The 17,768-nt window shown below is 38.0% G+C and overlaps 1 protein-coding gene and 1 pseudogene across 1 annotated transcript in view; one reads left to right on the forward strand and one right to left on the reverse strand.

Moving 5' to 3' along the window:
* The window catches only part of SLC13A1 (solute carrier family 13 member 1), a 112,151-nt gene that overhangs the window by 21,481 nt on the left and 72,902 nt on the right, over window positions 1-17,768 (forward strand). Inside the window, exon 2 of the mRNA XM_045847691.1 lies at window positions 10,095-10,223. Coding sequence (XP_045703647.1) covers window positions 10,095-10,223 — 129 coding nt within the window. The remainder of the gene's footprint in view (window positions 1-10,094; window positions 10,224-17,768) is intronic.
* On the reverse strand, window positions 12,551-13,912 carry LOC123823901 (annotated as a pseudogene).

Here is a 17,768-nt window from a genome sequence, read left to right on the forward strand (position 1 = left end):
AGTAAAACCTGGGCAGTTTTGCTATCCACTTGAGGAGAAGGAGAGGTATCAGAATCCTATACAAATAAGTTAAGGTCCAAGACTTCTGGACAAGATGGAAGCGTAGGTAGATGCACTGTGCCTCCTCACATAACTAAAATTAAAGACAACAAAAGTTTAGAAATAAAATAACAAACCAAAATAGAGAGAAATGAACTGAATGGAAGTCTGACAACCATTCATCCAGACCCGTAAGGAGGGGTGGAGTCGGAGGCCTATGGAGAGGGGTGGAGGGGTCCCAGCAGGAAAAAGCAGTGGCTGGCAGATGCGGGCGCACAGGGCGCAGGCGGCAGTTGGCGGACCCCAGAAGTGCAGGGGCAGCTGACAGACCCGGTGGCAGACCCTGGGTGCGGGAGGCAACAAGCAGACCCAGTGAGGGACGCAAGGCAGCTGGCTGTCCGCAGTCACACATTCGAGCGCAGATAAACTAAGCGAAAACGGGAAGCGACACAGACCGCATAACCCAGGGACCCAGTACCAAGAAACAAAGCCTAAAAGCACCGACTGAAAACACCTGTGGGGGTTGAGGCCGGGAGAATCTCTCAGCCTCACAAGAGAGCTCCTTGGGGAGATCCACAGAGTCCTAGAAAGTACACAAGCCCACCCACCCAGGAGCCAGAACCAGAAGGGCTCAATCTGCTTGTAGGAAGCGGCAGAGGGGACTGAAGTCCTAGAGAGAGCGGAGCAGGCACCATTGTTCCCTCTCGGACCCTGCCCCCACATACAACGACACAACCCAGCGACTGAGGTGCCCCGCCCTGGTGAACACCTAAGGCTCTGCCCCTCATACGTAACAGGTGCGACCAGACCAAAGGGGGGATAAGATGGCTCAAACAGAATTGAAAGCCCCTCAGCCAGTATTTTTAAGCAAATGAGAGATAGCCAACCTATCAGATGCACAGTTCAAAGCACTGGTGATCAAGATGCTCACAGAATTGGTTGATTTTTGTCGCAAATTAGGTGAAAAAATGAAGGCTACAATAAGTGAAATGAAGAAAAATGCACACAGAACCAATAGTGATGGAAAGAAAACTGGGTTACAAATCAATGGAATGGACCATAAGGAAGAAAGGAACAACCAAACAGAAAAGAATGAAGAAACAAGAATTCAAAAAAATGAGGAGAGGCTTACGAACCTCCAAGACATCTTGAAACATTCCAACATCAAAATTATAGGGGTACCAGAAGGGGGAGAAGAAGAAGAACAAGGGGAAAAGTTATTTGAACAAATAATAAAGGAGGACTTCCCCAATCTGGCAAAGGAAATAGACTTCCAGGAAGTCCAGGAAGCTCAGAGAGTCCCAAAGAGGTTGGACCCAAGGAGGAACACACCAAGGCACATCATAATTACATTACTCAAGGTAAAAATGAAGGAGAAAATTCTAGAAGCAGCAAGAGATAAGGAGACAGTTACCTACAAAGGAGTTCCCATCAGAATGTCAGCTGATTTCTCAAAAGAGACCTTGCAGGCAAGAAGGGGCTGGAAAGAAGTATTCCGAGTCATGAAAGGCAAGGACCTACATCCAAGATTGCTCTATCCAGCTAAGCTTTCATTTAGAATGGAAGGGCAGATAAAGTGCTTCTCAGATAAGGCCAAGTTAAAGGAGTTCATCATCACCAAGCCCTTATTATATGAAATATGAAAGGGATTTATCTACAGAAAAAAGAAGATAAAAAATATGAACAGTAAAAAAAGACATAAAACTCACAGTTAGTAACAACCACACCTAAAACAAAAGCAAACTAAGCAAACAACTAGAACAGGAACAGAACCACAGAAATGGAGATCACATGGAGGGGTAGCAACAGGGGAGTGGAGGAGGAGAGATGGGGAAAAGGTATAGAGAATAAGTAGCATAGACAATAGGTAGAAAATAGACAAGGGGAGGGCAAGAATAGTATGGGAAATGTAGAAGCTAAAGAACTTATAATACATGGACATGAACTAAAAGGTGGGAATGTGGGTGGGAGAGGGTGGGCAGGATGAAGGGGAATGAAGGGGGTGTAATGGGACAACTGCATAATAGCATAATCAATAAAATATATTTTAAAAAATACAGAAGCAACCACAAAAAAAGAAAACCCCAAGTAAGTTAAGGCCCTACACTTAAAACATTTTAAAAGTTAAAAAAATAGCCCTGGCTTGTGTGGCTCAGTGGATTGAGTGCTGGCCTGTGAACCAAAGGGTCACCAGTTTAATTCCCCATCAGGGCATATGCCTGGGTTGCAGGCCAGGTCCCCAGTTAGGGGTGTGGGAGAAGAAAACACACTGAGGTTTCCCTCCCTCTCTTTCTCCTTCCCTTCTCCTCTTTCTAAAGATAAATGAATGTATTATAAATCTTTAAATGTAAAGATAAATCTTTAAAAATACTAGAATATATAATATAAGAAGAGTTTCTTTTGCGATAGTAAAAACACAAAACATAAGAGAAAGTAAACACTAAAGTTCATATGCACCCCTTTCACTGAGAAATTTCACTACTACTTTTATATTCCAGTTTAGAAAATCTCTTCTTACTCACATGCAGCTAGGTACAAAGGTGTTTATAGCTTAATAATAATAAAATACTGGAGGCAAGAGCCCCAAACAGCCATCAGTATAATAATTCATTTGTTCAGGAGAAAAATGGACAAATGAATTATAATACATTCATAAAAAGAAATGCTATATACTTTTAAAATGAATTAACAATAAGTCTATATGTATCAACATGAACTTGAAATACATAAAATATTGAGTAAATTAGAAAGTTGAAAAATAATACATAAAGTAAACTCTATTGAATTTTAAAGCCGCATGTTGTTTATTAATTTGTTAGTATCTACGTAGTATTACAAAAACATAGATATAGATCACGTTTTAGATGTTGATTGACTTTAGGGATTGACAGAAGAGAAAGAAATGAAGGAGTGGTATGTGTAAATATTGAAGTGTATGTGGAATGTTCTATTTATTTCATGAAATTCAAGCAAATGTGGCACTATGTCAATATTTAAAGAACATGATCAAGTGTACAAGTTTGTTCCTTATTTTTTCATATTTTAAAATTTTGAAAACTCTTTGAAAAGATATGCTGTTAGAAGGCTTCTACCATTTCAAAAAAATTAGCCCTGGCTAGTGTGGCTCAGTGGATTGAGTGCTGACCTGCCAACTGAAGGGTCACCTGTTGGATTCCCAGTCTAGGGCACATGCCTGGATTGCTGGCCAGGCCCCCAGTAGGGGGCATGTAAGAGGCAACCACACGTTAATAGTAAGAGAAAGTTAACACTATCTCTCTTTCTCCCTTCCTTACCCTTTCTAAAAATAAATAAATAAATCTTTTTTAAAATTTAATTTTAATCATTGTTCAAATACAGTTTTCTTCTTTTTACTCCCAATCCAGCCCCTCTCCCACCCCTCCCCACTTCCCTCCCATTACCACCCTCCCCTTAGTTTATGACCTTGTGTCCTTTAATTTTGTTCCCATGAACCCTTCCCACTGTCCCCTTAAATTCCCTCTACTCTCTTCTGTGGGCACTGTCTTATTAAATAAATAAATCTTTAAAAAAGTTGTAATGTAGGAACAGGAAACTTTTGCCCATATTGGTTATCATCTCTCTGGTAGTATGAGATGCTTCTTACAATAGGAAAAGTGGAGATGGCCCTAAATGACCCAGGGAGGCACAGTGTTCACATACAGAACAGGAAACCCCAAATGAGTGACATCCCACTTCATGCCATGCAATGAAATTGATAACATCTGTATTCTGCACAGCTGGCTCTGTTAGACTGGATGCGGTTTGCTTGCTGAACTCAATGTAACTTTTGAAGTGTTATATAGATTTTTGAGCAGAAAATTGGTATTTTTATTTTTGAGGAAGTTTTCTGGACTTTCTCTCCTCCCCTGTTTCATGTAGTATTCTGAGAAGGAATCATGACTTTAAAAATCTTTTTATAAGATTAGTGTTGATCATAATTTTGAATTTGTTTTCTTTCGATATTTTCCTTTACAATAAACAAAAGTAGATATTATTTGTGTTGCTGTCATTCAGTTCAAAAATTCATAATACTAAAAAGCTGTGCCATTTTTTACAACAGAATTTGATTTAAATTTTTACTTGTTATGGTTGCAGAATTAATTTAAATCTATCAGATATACCTGTGACTTTGACTAGACTTGAGAAGAGTTGGAAGAGAAGGAAAACAGTTCACCCATAGTCTAATATACTGTACTTGACAATTGGCCTTTTTTATTGGTTTATCCTTGTTTGCTTGTGGTAGCAGTAGTGGTGGTGGTGTACAGTGGTGGTAATGGTGGTGTGCTCCCGCTTTAGGCATAGTGTGTTTCCCTCAGAAGGTGGAGACAGAGAGGAAGAGAAAACATTTGAAAAGATCAACAGGAGACAAAGATGATATAGCTTGAGATAATGGGACACACTAAGAATTTCAGTGACAAAATAAAATATTTTTTCCTATAACTCAAAGCTGGCTCTATGAATGAAATATTCAGGATGTCTTTTGAGTTATAGCACAGCTAGACAACTTCTGAGTTTTCTTTCTCATCAGAAGAACCTATTCACTAAAAGTCACTGAACCCTATATTAGTATTTTTGAATATATGTAAATGACAGGAAACAATAAAATATTTGCCTCTATCTTTTGTTCCTTTCTTCTTAGCAAGAATATTCACAGATCTTTGATTTTAAAATCCCAAATGAACTTACATATTTTAATGTAAGATTCCTGAAAGAAAATACTTGACATTGTATGTATTGTTGAATGCCTCAAGTATTGTTGGGAAAGAACACTTTCCTGCCCATGACTCCAAGCCTGACCAAGAAAGATCATGTAATAGAAAACAGGAAATGAAAGAAGGAATTCTCCCAGGATGGTACTATCAGTAGAATGATTGTATGACTTATCAGCCAAAGAGGCACACTTTTGAGAAAGAAAACGGTTGCTAATCAGAAAATTGAGACAGCCATCCTACCCCTAAGAGGCCAATAATTCTGTTATCCTCCTTTTCTAGCTGTTGAGCTTTAAGATAAGGAAATGGGGCATTCCCACAAATTCCTGGAAGGCATCTACCAGGAACCATGCAGATATGGTGCCTTAGCCAGGGACTCATATTCGAAAATACAAAATGTACAGAAGCGGTTGAGGGAAGCTCCACAGACAAGATGTAAATCTGAACCACACATTGAAGGATGGGAAAGTTTTCAAAATAGGTTATCAATCTAGGGATTCAGCTTGAATGGAATGACCTGGAAGCAAGTTTCTGTTTGACAGTTGATTAAAGAGTTAAAGATAAAATGGAAGATCTGAAAGAGAAAGTAAGCCATGCTTCTCAAACTTTAACCTGTATAAGAATAACCTCAGGAACTTCCTGGTTCTGATTCAGTATGTTGGGGGAAGGGCCTGAGATTCTGCATTTCTTACAGCTTTCAGATCATGCTAATGCTGTTGGTCCATGGACCACAGGGTGGCTCCACAGAGAAATTTGAATGATCAATCCAAGTGTTGATTCTGGGATGGTGAAGTAAGATATGCAAGGAAGAGCAGGTAGGCAACATTTTTTCATATCAGAGATTTTACTCAAATGCTGAGAATTTTTAAGAGGGTAAGGAAATGTGTGAATGGAGTGGGGGTATTGTACAGAACTGAAAAGCACACACCAGTTTCTAAAGGGGAAGCTTTTCTGAAGTCTGGAGAATCATTGACATAGAAGAATCTGATCCCAATGTTACCAAATTCCGTAGTTTTTTGAGAGAAGCCAGAATTTATATTTTATTTTTAATATGGTCTTCAAATCCTGACTCAAGCATACACACACCATTTTGAGTCAAATAAATTGTATTTTCTTGCTAACTTGGCCATAACCTTGCAATTGCTGTCTCTAAAGAATCACACTAGGTCAAAGAGTACAAGAGTGCAAAATACAGTCGCAGGCAGTAGTAGCTGGCACTTAAGGAAATCTGAGGACTTGCTGGTATGACTTACTGTTGAAGATTATGGACCAGAGTTTAGTAAAGGGATACATGATGAGACAAGGTATCAGATGAGACAAGAAGATATGTAAATAGGACTCTTTAAAAATAGAGTTGATGTCAGGAAGTAATGGGGTAAGTCTTATTATAGTTAGACCATAGATGACCTTGAATGCAAGATGAAGATTTTTTAATTGTTTTTAATCAACTACTGAAAATCACTGACTTGATTGCTTTAAATCAGGGCTGGGCGTTTTAAATTATGAAAGTATTCCAGGCAAGCTAATAATTTAATACTGGAAATTATGCTTTTTATTCTGTCTCCAACGTTGCCGTATCTGTGGAATATGACTGTCCAGATGAAGCTGATCAATGTTGAAATTTCATCCCTAATTGGAGAGGTTATGTGTAATGAACAGAATTAGCTAAATCATTTCTTCCTCCCTCCCTGTCTTCCTTCCCTCCCTCTCTCCCTCCTCCCTTCCCTTCCCTTCCCTTCCCTTCCCTTCCCTTCCCCTCCCTTCCCTTCCCTTCCCTTCCCTTCCCTTCCCTTCCCTTCCCTTCCCTTCCCCTTCCCCTCCCCCTCCCTCCCTTCCCTTCCCTCCCCTTCCCTTCCCTCCCCTCCCCTCCCTTCTCTTCCCTTCCCTTCCCTTCCTCCCTCCCACCATTTTTCTGTCCCTTCCTTTTTAATTTTTTTTTGGTTTAGCAGTCCCTTATGGATTGGTCCTCCAGGTAGTTGTCAGAGTGATTAGCCCCATAATCTGGCTTTATGCAGAGGAGCATCAAAAATCAGAGTGGATTCTTAGAAGATGATCTGGTTTTTGAACAGCCTTTCCTGCAGTGGCAGGAGTGGGGCTGAAGGGCAGATTTGAGAGGTGAAATGACAGGAAGATAGAGGATCAAGAGAATAGGTGGATGTACCTAAAGAGCAAGATATTAAAAAGTCCATTTTGTCTTTGAAATCTAGGTTCTTGTTACCTTTCTACAACAGAAAACAAAGTCATCAGGAGATTTGGGGTTATTCATGTGTGTTCTAACTAAGAAAAAGTGCAGGCCTGGTTTTTCTCATACATTGGCACTTGAAATGACTGGTATTCACAAATACTTCCCAGAACAACTTAGGAAGATTCAGTCAAGGCTCAGCTATGTTTCATTTTTTGTTCAAGATTATAGAGTCAGACTTTGTATAAAACTGTCAACATCAAAACACCTTTCTCACCTTTGTTTGTTTGTTTGTTTTGGTGTTGAGTTTTGTAAGTTCTTTATAAATTTTGGATATTAACCCCTTATCAGATGTATTAGTGATATGTTCTTCCAGTGCATTGGTTGTCTTTTTATTTTGTTGATGGTGTCCTTTGCTGTGCAAAATCTTTTTAGTGTGATGTAGACCCATTTGTTTATTATTTCTTTTGTTTCTCTTGCTTGGGGAGATATATCAGATAAAATATTGCTACAAGCAATGTTTGAGATTTTACAGAATATATTTTCTTTTAGGATTTTTATGGTTTCAGGTCTAATATTTAATCCTATATTCCATTCTGATTTTATTCTTGTATGTGGTGTAAGAAGGTGATCTAGTTTCACTTTTCTAATGCATCTGTCCAGTATTCCCAATACTATTTATTGAATAAACTACCTTTAGCCCATTGTATGTGCTTGCATTCTCAGTCAAATATTAACTGGCTATAAAGGTGTGGATTTATTTCTGGGCTCTATTTTGTTCCATTGATCTCTCTGTCTCTTTCTATGCCAGTACTATGCTATTTTGATCACTATGGCCTTATAGTATAGTTTGATATTAGGTAGCATGATTCCTCCAACTTTGTTCTTTCTCAAATTCGCTGTTACTATATGGGGTCATTAATGGTTACATAAATTTTTTGAAATATTTTTTCTAGTTCTATGAAATACATCATCAGAATCTTTATAGGAATTGCATTGAATCTATAGATTGCTTTGGGTAGCATGGATATTTTAATGATATTAATTCTTCCTATCCATGCACATGGTATATGCTTCTACTTATATGTATCTTCTTTTATTTCTTTCTTCAGTGCCTTAAATTTTTTTAAGAACAGGCCTTTTACATCCCTTGGTTTTATTTATTCTTGGGTATTTTATTTTTTTGAAACAATTATGAATGGGATTGTTTTCTTAATTTCCCTTTCTGTTAGTTCATTATTGATATATAAAATTGCAACTGATTTCAGGTTCTTAATTTTGTATCCTGCTACTTTGATGAATTAATTTATCAGTTCTAGTAATTTCTTGTTGAAATCTTTGGGGTTCTCTAAGTAGGATATCATATCATCTTCAAATAAAGACAGTTTTACTACTTCCTTTCCAATTTGGATGTCTTCTATTTCCTCTATAGAATCCTTCCTGTCTTCGACAATCTTGTTCGATTCCTGTGGCTAGGACTTCCACTGCTATGTTGAATAGGAAAAGTGAAAGCAGACATCCCTGTCTTGTTCCGTATCTTAGGTGGAACACTTGTACTTTTTGTCCATTGAATATGCTGCTGGAAATGGGTTTGTCATATGTGGCCTTTATTATTTTTATGTATATTCCCTCTATACCCCTTTGCTGAGAGTTTGTTTTGTTTTGTTTTATAAATGGGTGCTGGCTTTTATCTAAGTTTTTTCTGCATTTAATTATATGAATATATGGTTCTTATATTTCATTTTGTTTATGTGGTGAATGACATTTATTGATTTGTGGGTGTTGTACCAACCTTGAATTGCTGAAATAAATCTTTCTTGATCAAGTTGTGTAATTTTTTTTGATGTATTGCTGTATTTGGTTGCTAATATTTTGATGAGGATTTTAGCATTTATCAGGAATGTTAGCCTATAATTTTCTTTCTTTGTAGTGTCTTTATCTGGTTTTGGAATTAGGATAGTGATGGCCTTGTAAAATAAGCTTGGGATCCTTCCTTATTCTTGAATTTTGTGAAATAGTTTGAGAAAGAGGTGCTAGTTCTTCTGGGAATGTTTAGTATTTAGTACAAATTCACCCGTAAAGCCATCTGGTCCAGGGCTTTTGTTTGTTAGGAGATTTTTAAAGTATATTTTATTGCTTATGCTACTACAGTTGTACCAATTTCCCCCCTTTGCCCTTTTTCACCTGGTACCCCCCTTCCTTACAGCAATTCCTCCCCTTAGTTCATGCCCATGGGTCATGCATGTAAATTTTTGGAGTTCTCCATTTTGTATACTATTCTTAATATACCCTGTCTATTTTGTACCTATGAATTATGCTTCTTACCCCTATACTTTTTCTCCCAATCTCCTCCTTTCCCTTGCCAGCTAAAAACCCTCCAAATGATCTCCATGTTTATGATTCTGTTCTTCTTCTGGTTTCCTGCTTAGTTTGTTTTTATTTTTTTTTTTAAAGATTTTATTTATGTATTTTTAGAGAGGAGAAGGAAGGCAAATATCAATGTGTGGTTGCCTCAAGTGCACCTCCCACTGGGGACCTGGCCTACAACCTAGGCATGTGCCCTGACTGGGAATTGAACCAGAGACCCTTTGGTTCACAGGCCAGCATGCAATTCATTGAGCCACACCAGTGAGGGCTGTTTATTATTTGTTTAATTTTGTTGATAGTTTTGAGTTTGCTGTCGTTTTAATGTTCATAGTTTTGATATTCTTTTTCTTAAATAAGTCCCTTTAGCATTTCATGTAATAATGGCTTGGTGATGATGAATTCCTTAAGCTTTACCTTGTCTAGGAAGCACTTCATCTGCCCTTCTATTCTAAATGAGGACATCCTTATTGATTTTAGAGAGGGGGGAAGGGTGGGAGAGAGAGAGAGAGAAACATCAGTGTGAGAGAGAAACCAATCAGTTGCCTCTCTCAAGAGCCCTGAGTAGGGACTGAACCTGCAACTCAGGTATGTGCCCTGATTATGAATCGAACCCATGACCTTTCAGTTTATGGGACGGTGCTCCAACCAACCAAACCACACTGGCCAGGACTCAGAGTTTCTTCTTTCTCTGTGACATAGCTCCATTTAGCAAATGTGGTTGTGATATGAATGATCATTTCCCAGCCTCATTATTCCATCTTGTGTTTTGTTCTTTCCAGGAAGCACAATGTGCCTACGTACTCTTTATTGTTGCCATATTTTGGCTTACAGAACTTTTGCCTCTGTCTGTAACAGCTTTGCTGCCTGGTCTAATGTTTCCATTGCTTGGGGTCATGCCATCTTCAGGGGTAAGTTGTCTTACAAATGTTTGTTATAATTAGATTCCTTGTTTTGTGCTGATATTTTCATTAAGCTAAGTTATATTCAAAGGGAGCAATAATCCTGTTAATAATGCTTCCCCGTAAGTCCTCCAAAGTTCCAGTTGTTTCTGTTCTGCAGAACTCTGCATGTGTATTCACTTTCAGGTGGACAAGAAAAAACACAGACTGCAGCTTCTTGAGTTGTGTGTGTCAGTAGGAGAAATGTGTCCAATCTTCCCAGACTGACATATAAACCTGGTGCATCTCTCCCAACAAAAGGGCAAATTCTTTCACACCCTGCATAATCATTTGTAGATAGCAGAATTCAGTTTCACGCAGTGTGAGAAAGTAATTTCTGTTTTTATTAAGGAAAAGTTTCCATGTTTTCTTTTCCAGATACCTGTCATTTTAAAAGATAAAGCCAAATTAACGTTTACATGTATTTCTATTTTGTTTTTGCTGAGAGGAGTTTATTCATACTGACAGGTCTTCTTACCTTTATACAATCTAAGGGTACCCATCTAAAGACAGTGAATTCAATTTCCCATTAAAATTGTGAAATGGATTAAACCAGCATACCTTATCTTCACACAGTCTGCAGCTAGCTCAGCACACAACTGCCTAAACCAGAGCCAAAACATTCTCAGGAAAGATGTCAAGTTCAAGATGCTAGTTAAGCAATTTTTACCTTTGGACTTCTTTCTTCTGCCAGGGTTCAATCTTATTATCATGGAGCTCATCTGTTTTATAAAGTAGGTGGAGATTTTCTTTTTAACTAACCTGCGACACAGTGTACTGCCCCCAACCCTACCCGGACTTCATGGGAGAAGCTATATTATTCCTTTCCTTATTTTCATGTTTCCTGCCCATTTTGGAGTCATTTTCTTTTTCTTTTTTTTTAATTTTTGCATTTCTGATCCTTCTTGCTCCTCTTTTCTTATTGTGTTTCTCCTAGGTGCCACTGATTTAGAAGAATGTAACCAGCGCAGTACTTTAGTTCCTCTCTTCCCCAGACTGAAGCTTTGCTATCCCCCAAATCCAGGAGCTATAAACTCAGTTTTTCAAATGTTCCAATGTGCTGTATGGCTATCAGTAAAGAAGCTATAAGAAGACAGGTTTGGCAACTCCTGAAAAAACAGAGTGTCAAATTAGTAACCCCTGTCTGGCTGGCTTGTGTGTGCCCACTGTCAGAGACAATTAAGTTTAATCATCACATATTTGTCTCTTATGACTTAATAATAATCAAACTGACTAAATTAACATTTTAGGAGAAGCTTAAATAGAAGCAAGATTAACTGGAACCATGGGGCATTTCCATCGCAAACAGGTTAGAGGGAGATAGGAGGAAAAGGGTACCTAGGAAGGCCTGGCTTTGTGGAAACTGTGAAAGAAATAGCTCTGCCTCTTTTCAGGATGCGGAGGCTCCACAAGAGGCAGCAAAATTCTAGGCATCCATGACAGTTGCATTACTCAGGCTGCTGATTGCTGTCCAAGAGTCCTTTACTCCCAATATGTCAGCCTCAGGATAAATTAGTAGTTGCAGAATCTTAGACTTGGAAGGGAATTTTTCTGACTCATTCTATTCTAGCCAAGGAATCCCCTCCATGATACCTCTTACAGGTTAGATGACTCAGGAAGTGCTTAAAGGCTTCCTCTGTGCAGGCCTAGTATATCTCACAAGAAAATCCATACCATTTTTTAATCATTTTAATACTTAAGTAATTCAACTGTATTGAGCCAAAGTCTGAAACTCAGTCACTTTGACTCTTTAAACTTTTCTCTGACAGCAAAGATTCTGCAAATTAAACCTAATTTTTTCTTTCACATGATAGTATTGCTTACATTTGAAAATAAATACAGTCTCTTCTTCAAGTCTTCCCAGCTCCAGCCTTTATGGTTTCCAGACCCCAATTCCGTTCCTTTACCCCACCAGCCCAACTTCCATTGTCACCATAGTCTTTCTCTTACTGAAACCTCTGGTTTGTCAATGACACTTAAGTATTTAATAGTTAATAAATGCAATGTCTTTTACATAGTTAGCACTCAATATACATTAGTCAATTTTAGTATTATTATTATTTGTACACCGACAAAAGTGAATAGATCACTGTAGGAATAGTTTTGTTTTTTTCTTTGACAAAATAAGATTTTATTTTAAAAGTCATTTGAAAGACACTAAGACTCAATGGACGTAGACCCCAAATTCATGTTCTACCCAACCCTCTCCAATGGTCTTGGTCATGCCAAAAAGTTGCTTTCTTCAGTAATTCCTATTTTTAGCTTTCTGGATAAAGAATTTTTTCCATAAGCCGTCTTCATTTTTTTTTCTTGTAGAGTTAAACTCTATTTCCACAATATAGCATGTTTGTTGGAGTTTTTTTTAAAAACATCAGGTAGATCTAGTGTGTTCCACAAAGTGAGGGGTCTCAGCCAGAAGTGAACTGGAAAAGTTTCCTAGTATTTGTTTGTCACCTTGCTGTACAGAAATCTACATATGGAAGTGGCATGCAGGAGTTAGGTCCTACACAAATTTGTGTCTTTGCATTGTGAATACTAATTATTGGTCCTCCTGTTAGTGCTCTCACGTAGTACACAGTTCCTCCCCAACCCCAGTCTTGGAAGAAGGCTCTATAAATCTCTGCATTTTAATGTTGATAGCAATGCCATAAATTATTGGAAAGTGGTTTTCATTTTCTTCCAGGTCATTTAATTTTGTCACACATGATGTCACTAAGTGAATATCATCTTCTTGTCTGTGAAATTCACTAAGAAGTTGATGAGTAAGTTTTTGTGACAACTGCCAGTCCTCACTGAAGCCGCCCATGAGGTGCATGTCCAGCCTTGCACATTGAGTATGGTTGGAAAGGGATTTATGGAGTTCATGATTGAGGGGACTGCAGCTTTGGTATAGGTCCTATCACAATGTGTCAAAGAGGCAGCCCTATTACCTGTGTGCCTCAAGACCACAATGTGACAAGTGGTGGCATCATCAGAACCCAGAATGGAGATGGAGCCATCGTTTGGGGAGGTCACGCTGCAAGCTCTCTTTGCTAAACACACAGAAGGCCCTGGGGTCCCACTCATTGAACAGGCTGACCTCTGAGCAGTCTGGCTCTTTCCTCCAGAAGCAGGTGAGCTTGGATGCAGCTGCCCCACAGGCCCAGGGAGCGTGCCTCCCCATGGGGCTGAGTGCTGCCCCCCTCTAAGAAATATTCTGATCATTGCAAAGCCAAAGTGAGTTTATCATCTCCCCTCAGGTATTTCAGCCTTAATTCATTTTAAGCTTTGCATTTTTTTTCTCCTCTTAAGCTTAACTGGAACTTGAAACAAATAAAAGTCCTTAGGACTTTGGAGAAAGTAGATAAAATTGTTCTTTAGTCTTGTGATCCTCTGTCCAGACAGGGCAACTGACCTTTTACTCAGAAATAGCCGAGAAATGTTTACTTGGAAATAGCTACCAGGACAGGGCTAGAGATTTAGTCAGAAGACCTAAGCTTTAGAACCAGATATTCACCAGTAACTACTTATATGATCCTGATCATGTCCTGTAACAACTCTTTGTTTCTCTTCTGTAAATGGGGGATGATAATATCCCACAACCCAATGGTTATAACAATCAAATCAAACCATATATATAAAACAATAGTGCAAATTAAGTACCAAGTATTCTTACCCATTTTAGTATTCACAGTTAAAGTTTGTTTGATAGTATTAAACTACCATTCTAGCCTATGGCAGCATTTTAATGTCAACTCTTATCACTGAAGAGAATAATATGTCTATAATATTATTATCTAGGTACAGAGCCCTATACATCTCTCTTTTTAGCCACCATAGTTTCAACTTTAGTTTGCCTACTTATCAAGCCTATGCTGCATACCTGTAGCCTACAGAGCCCACTTCTGTGTAGAAGAATCTCAGCAAGTATTCAATTTCTCTCATTGGTTAAATAAAACTTGGAATTTTTATATAAATATTTGTATTGCTAAATATTTAGTGTGCCAAATTAGATATCTCAGAATAGTTTTATTATTATTATTAAAAATACATGTATATATACATTTTAGACTTATAAATGTAAAGATACACATATGTATCATAAAATATTATATTACATGTTTTACTCAGTCATTTAATAAATATTTATGTGCTAGGATTCTGCCAGGCATTTCAGAATACATCAATGACTAAAAACAAATAAAAAAATCCCTGTCTTTCTAGGAGAAATGAGACAACAAACAATATGCTTTAATGAATAGGTAAATTACTTAGGGAGTTAGAATGTAATTGGGGCTATGAAAAAATGCAACAAGGGGATGAGGATCAGGAAAGGGTTGCAGACTTTTTTTTAGTATTTTATTTTTAGACAGAGGAGAAGAGAGTGAGAAAGAGAGGGAGAGAAACATCAATGTGTGGTTGCCTCTCACATGACCCCTATCAGGGACCTGGCCTGCAACCCAGGCATGTGCCCTGACTGGGAATCGAACCAGTGACCCTTTGCTTCACTCAATCCACTGAGCCGAGCCAGCCAGGGCTGCAGTTTTAAATAGAATGAGCAGAGTAGACCTCAGTGAGGTGTCCATACATGAATGAAGATTTACAGGAAATGAGTAAGTGAGCCATTTGCAAATGTTGGGAACAACCATTGCTGAAGGGGAAATGCCCAATGGAAAGACCTTAATTAAGGCACGTATATACGTCTGCAGTGTGACTGAGCAGAGTGAGTGAAGGAGAGAATGATAGAAGATGATGTCAGGGAGATAACGTGAACAGAAACTGGTTCATGTAGAGCCAGAGTAGGCCACAATAGGGTGTTAACTCTGAATGAAGTTAAACCTTCTGAAGAGCTTGGAGTAGCAGGATGATATGATTGATTTGATTTGACTTTTACTTTAAAAGGATAACAAGGGGGTGGATATGTTGAGAAGGTAGACAGGAAACTACTACCTAGTAGGCTTTTGCAATAATCCAGGTGAGAGGCAATAGTAAATTAGACCAGGGATAGTAATAGGGATATTGAATGTATTATTTTCATTGACATGTTTTATCAATAATTTCCTGAATGATTTGATATGGCACATGAAAGAAGGGAAGGAGTCTAAGAGCCTGACAGTTTTGACCTGCCAACTGTAGAAATGTTGTTGCCATCAATTGGAATAAAGACTATGAACAAAATAGGCTTGTTGCAGGGGAGAGACTGACACCTGGAGTTCAGTGTTAGACATTCAGTTTGAATGACCTCTTTTCCATCTAAGTGAAGTCATTGAGTAGGCAGTTAGAAACAAATGAGTCTGGTGTTCATGAGACAGAACCGAGCCGGAAATATAGATTTGAGAGTTCTCACCACATTGATGGTGTTTAAAGCCCTAAGATTTAATGAGCTCATTTAGGGAGTGAGTGAAGAGAGAAAAGTAAAGAGGACCAACTGAGCTACAGCATTAAAAGAGTAGTGAGAAGAGATAGTGCTAGCAAAGCCTGAGAACAGTAAGTTATTGAGGTAGGAGGAGGACCATGAGAGTGTGGGGTTCTGAAGTGTGAGTAAAGCAGATGTTTTAAGACTGAGGCAATGATCCAACATGTCAAATCTTCTAAGAAGTCAATTAATGTGAAAACTGGAATTTGACCATTTCATCAACCCAACTAAATATTCTCTTAAATATATTATCAAAATATAGGCTTTATAATCATATACATTAGAACTGAAAAATTACTAAAAACATCTCATTTATTTCACAAACTTGATGTGAAGTATTGACTTTCATGGATAAGTATATTGACCTGTAGGAAGGTTGCTGAACTGGTACAAGTTACATAACTAAGAGAGAACCCAGGTGCTCTGATCACAAAAGCCCATTTTTTTTTATGAAATCCCATTTGAAACAGAAATATAACTATCTTGATGTTGCAAATGGACTTCAACTTTCATTAGGAATTTTATTTGACATACCAATTTTGCCTTGAAAACAGTTATATTTATCAGTGTCATTTACAAACCAATATCACCTTCTGTTATTACCTCCTATACAATTAGAATATAAACACACACATCTGCCTGAGGCTAATGTTCTTCAAATTTATTAACTCTGATGAAAAGCAAAGAATGGGTAATGCAATGAAAAACAGATAATGCAAAAATCCTTTCTTAGGTTTAACAACTAATTTCCTTTAGACAGTGGGGCTGCAGGCCACGATTTATTTGCATATTCTAATACAGAATTGACAAACCAGGAGTCTGAGGATGCCTGTGACCCAATTTTTAAATGAAGTTTTATTGGACACACACCCAGCCATGGTCATTCATTTGCACATTATCTTTGGCTACTTTTGTGCTACAAAGGCAGGTTGAGTAGTTATGATAGAAATCATAAGGCTCACAAAGTCTAAAATATTTACTAATTCTTTGTAGACAAAGTCTTTCAACTGCTGGTATAATCTAAAGAGATTATAAAAAGCAAATCTCATGGTCCTGGACCTCTTTCTGTGTTTAATCACTTACTAATAATGACTTGCTTCTATGTGTTCCTTTGTGTTTTTAAAGTAACACTACTGCATTTGTCCTCTCATTTAAGTATAGAGTATTGTTAAGATAGGATCAGTGGGGCTTAGTTCAATGAGCAAAACTGCAAAAGAAACAAGGGAAGAAGAAAGCTCCAATATCTATTTATCTTACAATTATCAAGCATTGGGTCCTGTAAGACTTTCTAAATTCCCTTAGGAAAAGTGGCCACTTACTCTTTGAAACCTCAACTATACCTTGAAGATGTAGCTCTCATGCACCTGTGATAATTGTCATGTTCTCTGTTAACTTGTTTCTTCCTCATCTAATAACCTGTAAACTCCTTGAGTTTAGGCTAATTAATTCAACAACTGTTGAGTGCCAATATGTGTCAGGTATGTGCTGAGTCCATAAAATATTGATCAATAAGACACATCTGTGGCTTCAAAATATGTCTGATCAAGTGAAAGGGATGGTTAAGTAAAGAAATGATCTCTGTATAGATTAAGATGTGCTGTAACAAAAGCAACTACCATCCTACCTGTTCTGGGGTGGTCAAGGAAGGTATTTTGGAAGAACTGACATCTGAGTTCATTCATGAAGGAAGATGGGAGGTAACCAAGGTGAGAGAAAGGAATCATTCCAGTTAAATGACGAGCAGGTATTAAAGCATCTCTGTGTCTGGGGACTGGGCACACAGGAAGAAATTAGTGCAGCTGAAAGACTAAGCTGGAGAGATGATATGGAATTCATTGATGAAGAGTTTTGTAGTCATGTTGAGAAGATTAGATTTGGTCTTAAAAGACATGGGGTCTGCTGAAAAAATATAAGAAGGACAATTATGTGATCATATTTACACTTGAGAAAAATGACTATGACAATTATAAGGGGTAGATTAGAAAAGGACAGATCATACAGTAACCACGTGAGAAGTGATGAGGAGCTTAAAGAAGGAGGTAATGTGCAAAGAGAAAAAAGCGGGAACATTTAAAAGATTTGAATGAACTAGAAATAATAGGACTTGGTGACTAATACAC

Source organism: Phyllostomus hastatus, unplaced genomic scaffold, assembly GCF_019186645.2.
Source record: "Phyllostomus hastatus isolate PE091 unplaced genomic scaffold, TTU_PhHast_1.1 phas_contig_118, whole genome shotgun sequence".
NCBI classification, from domain to species: Eukaryota; Metazoa; Chordata; class Mammalia; order Chiroptera; family Phyllostomidae; genus Phyllostomus; species Phyllostomus hastatus.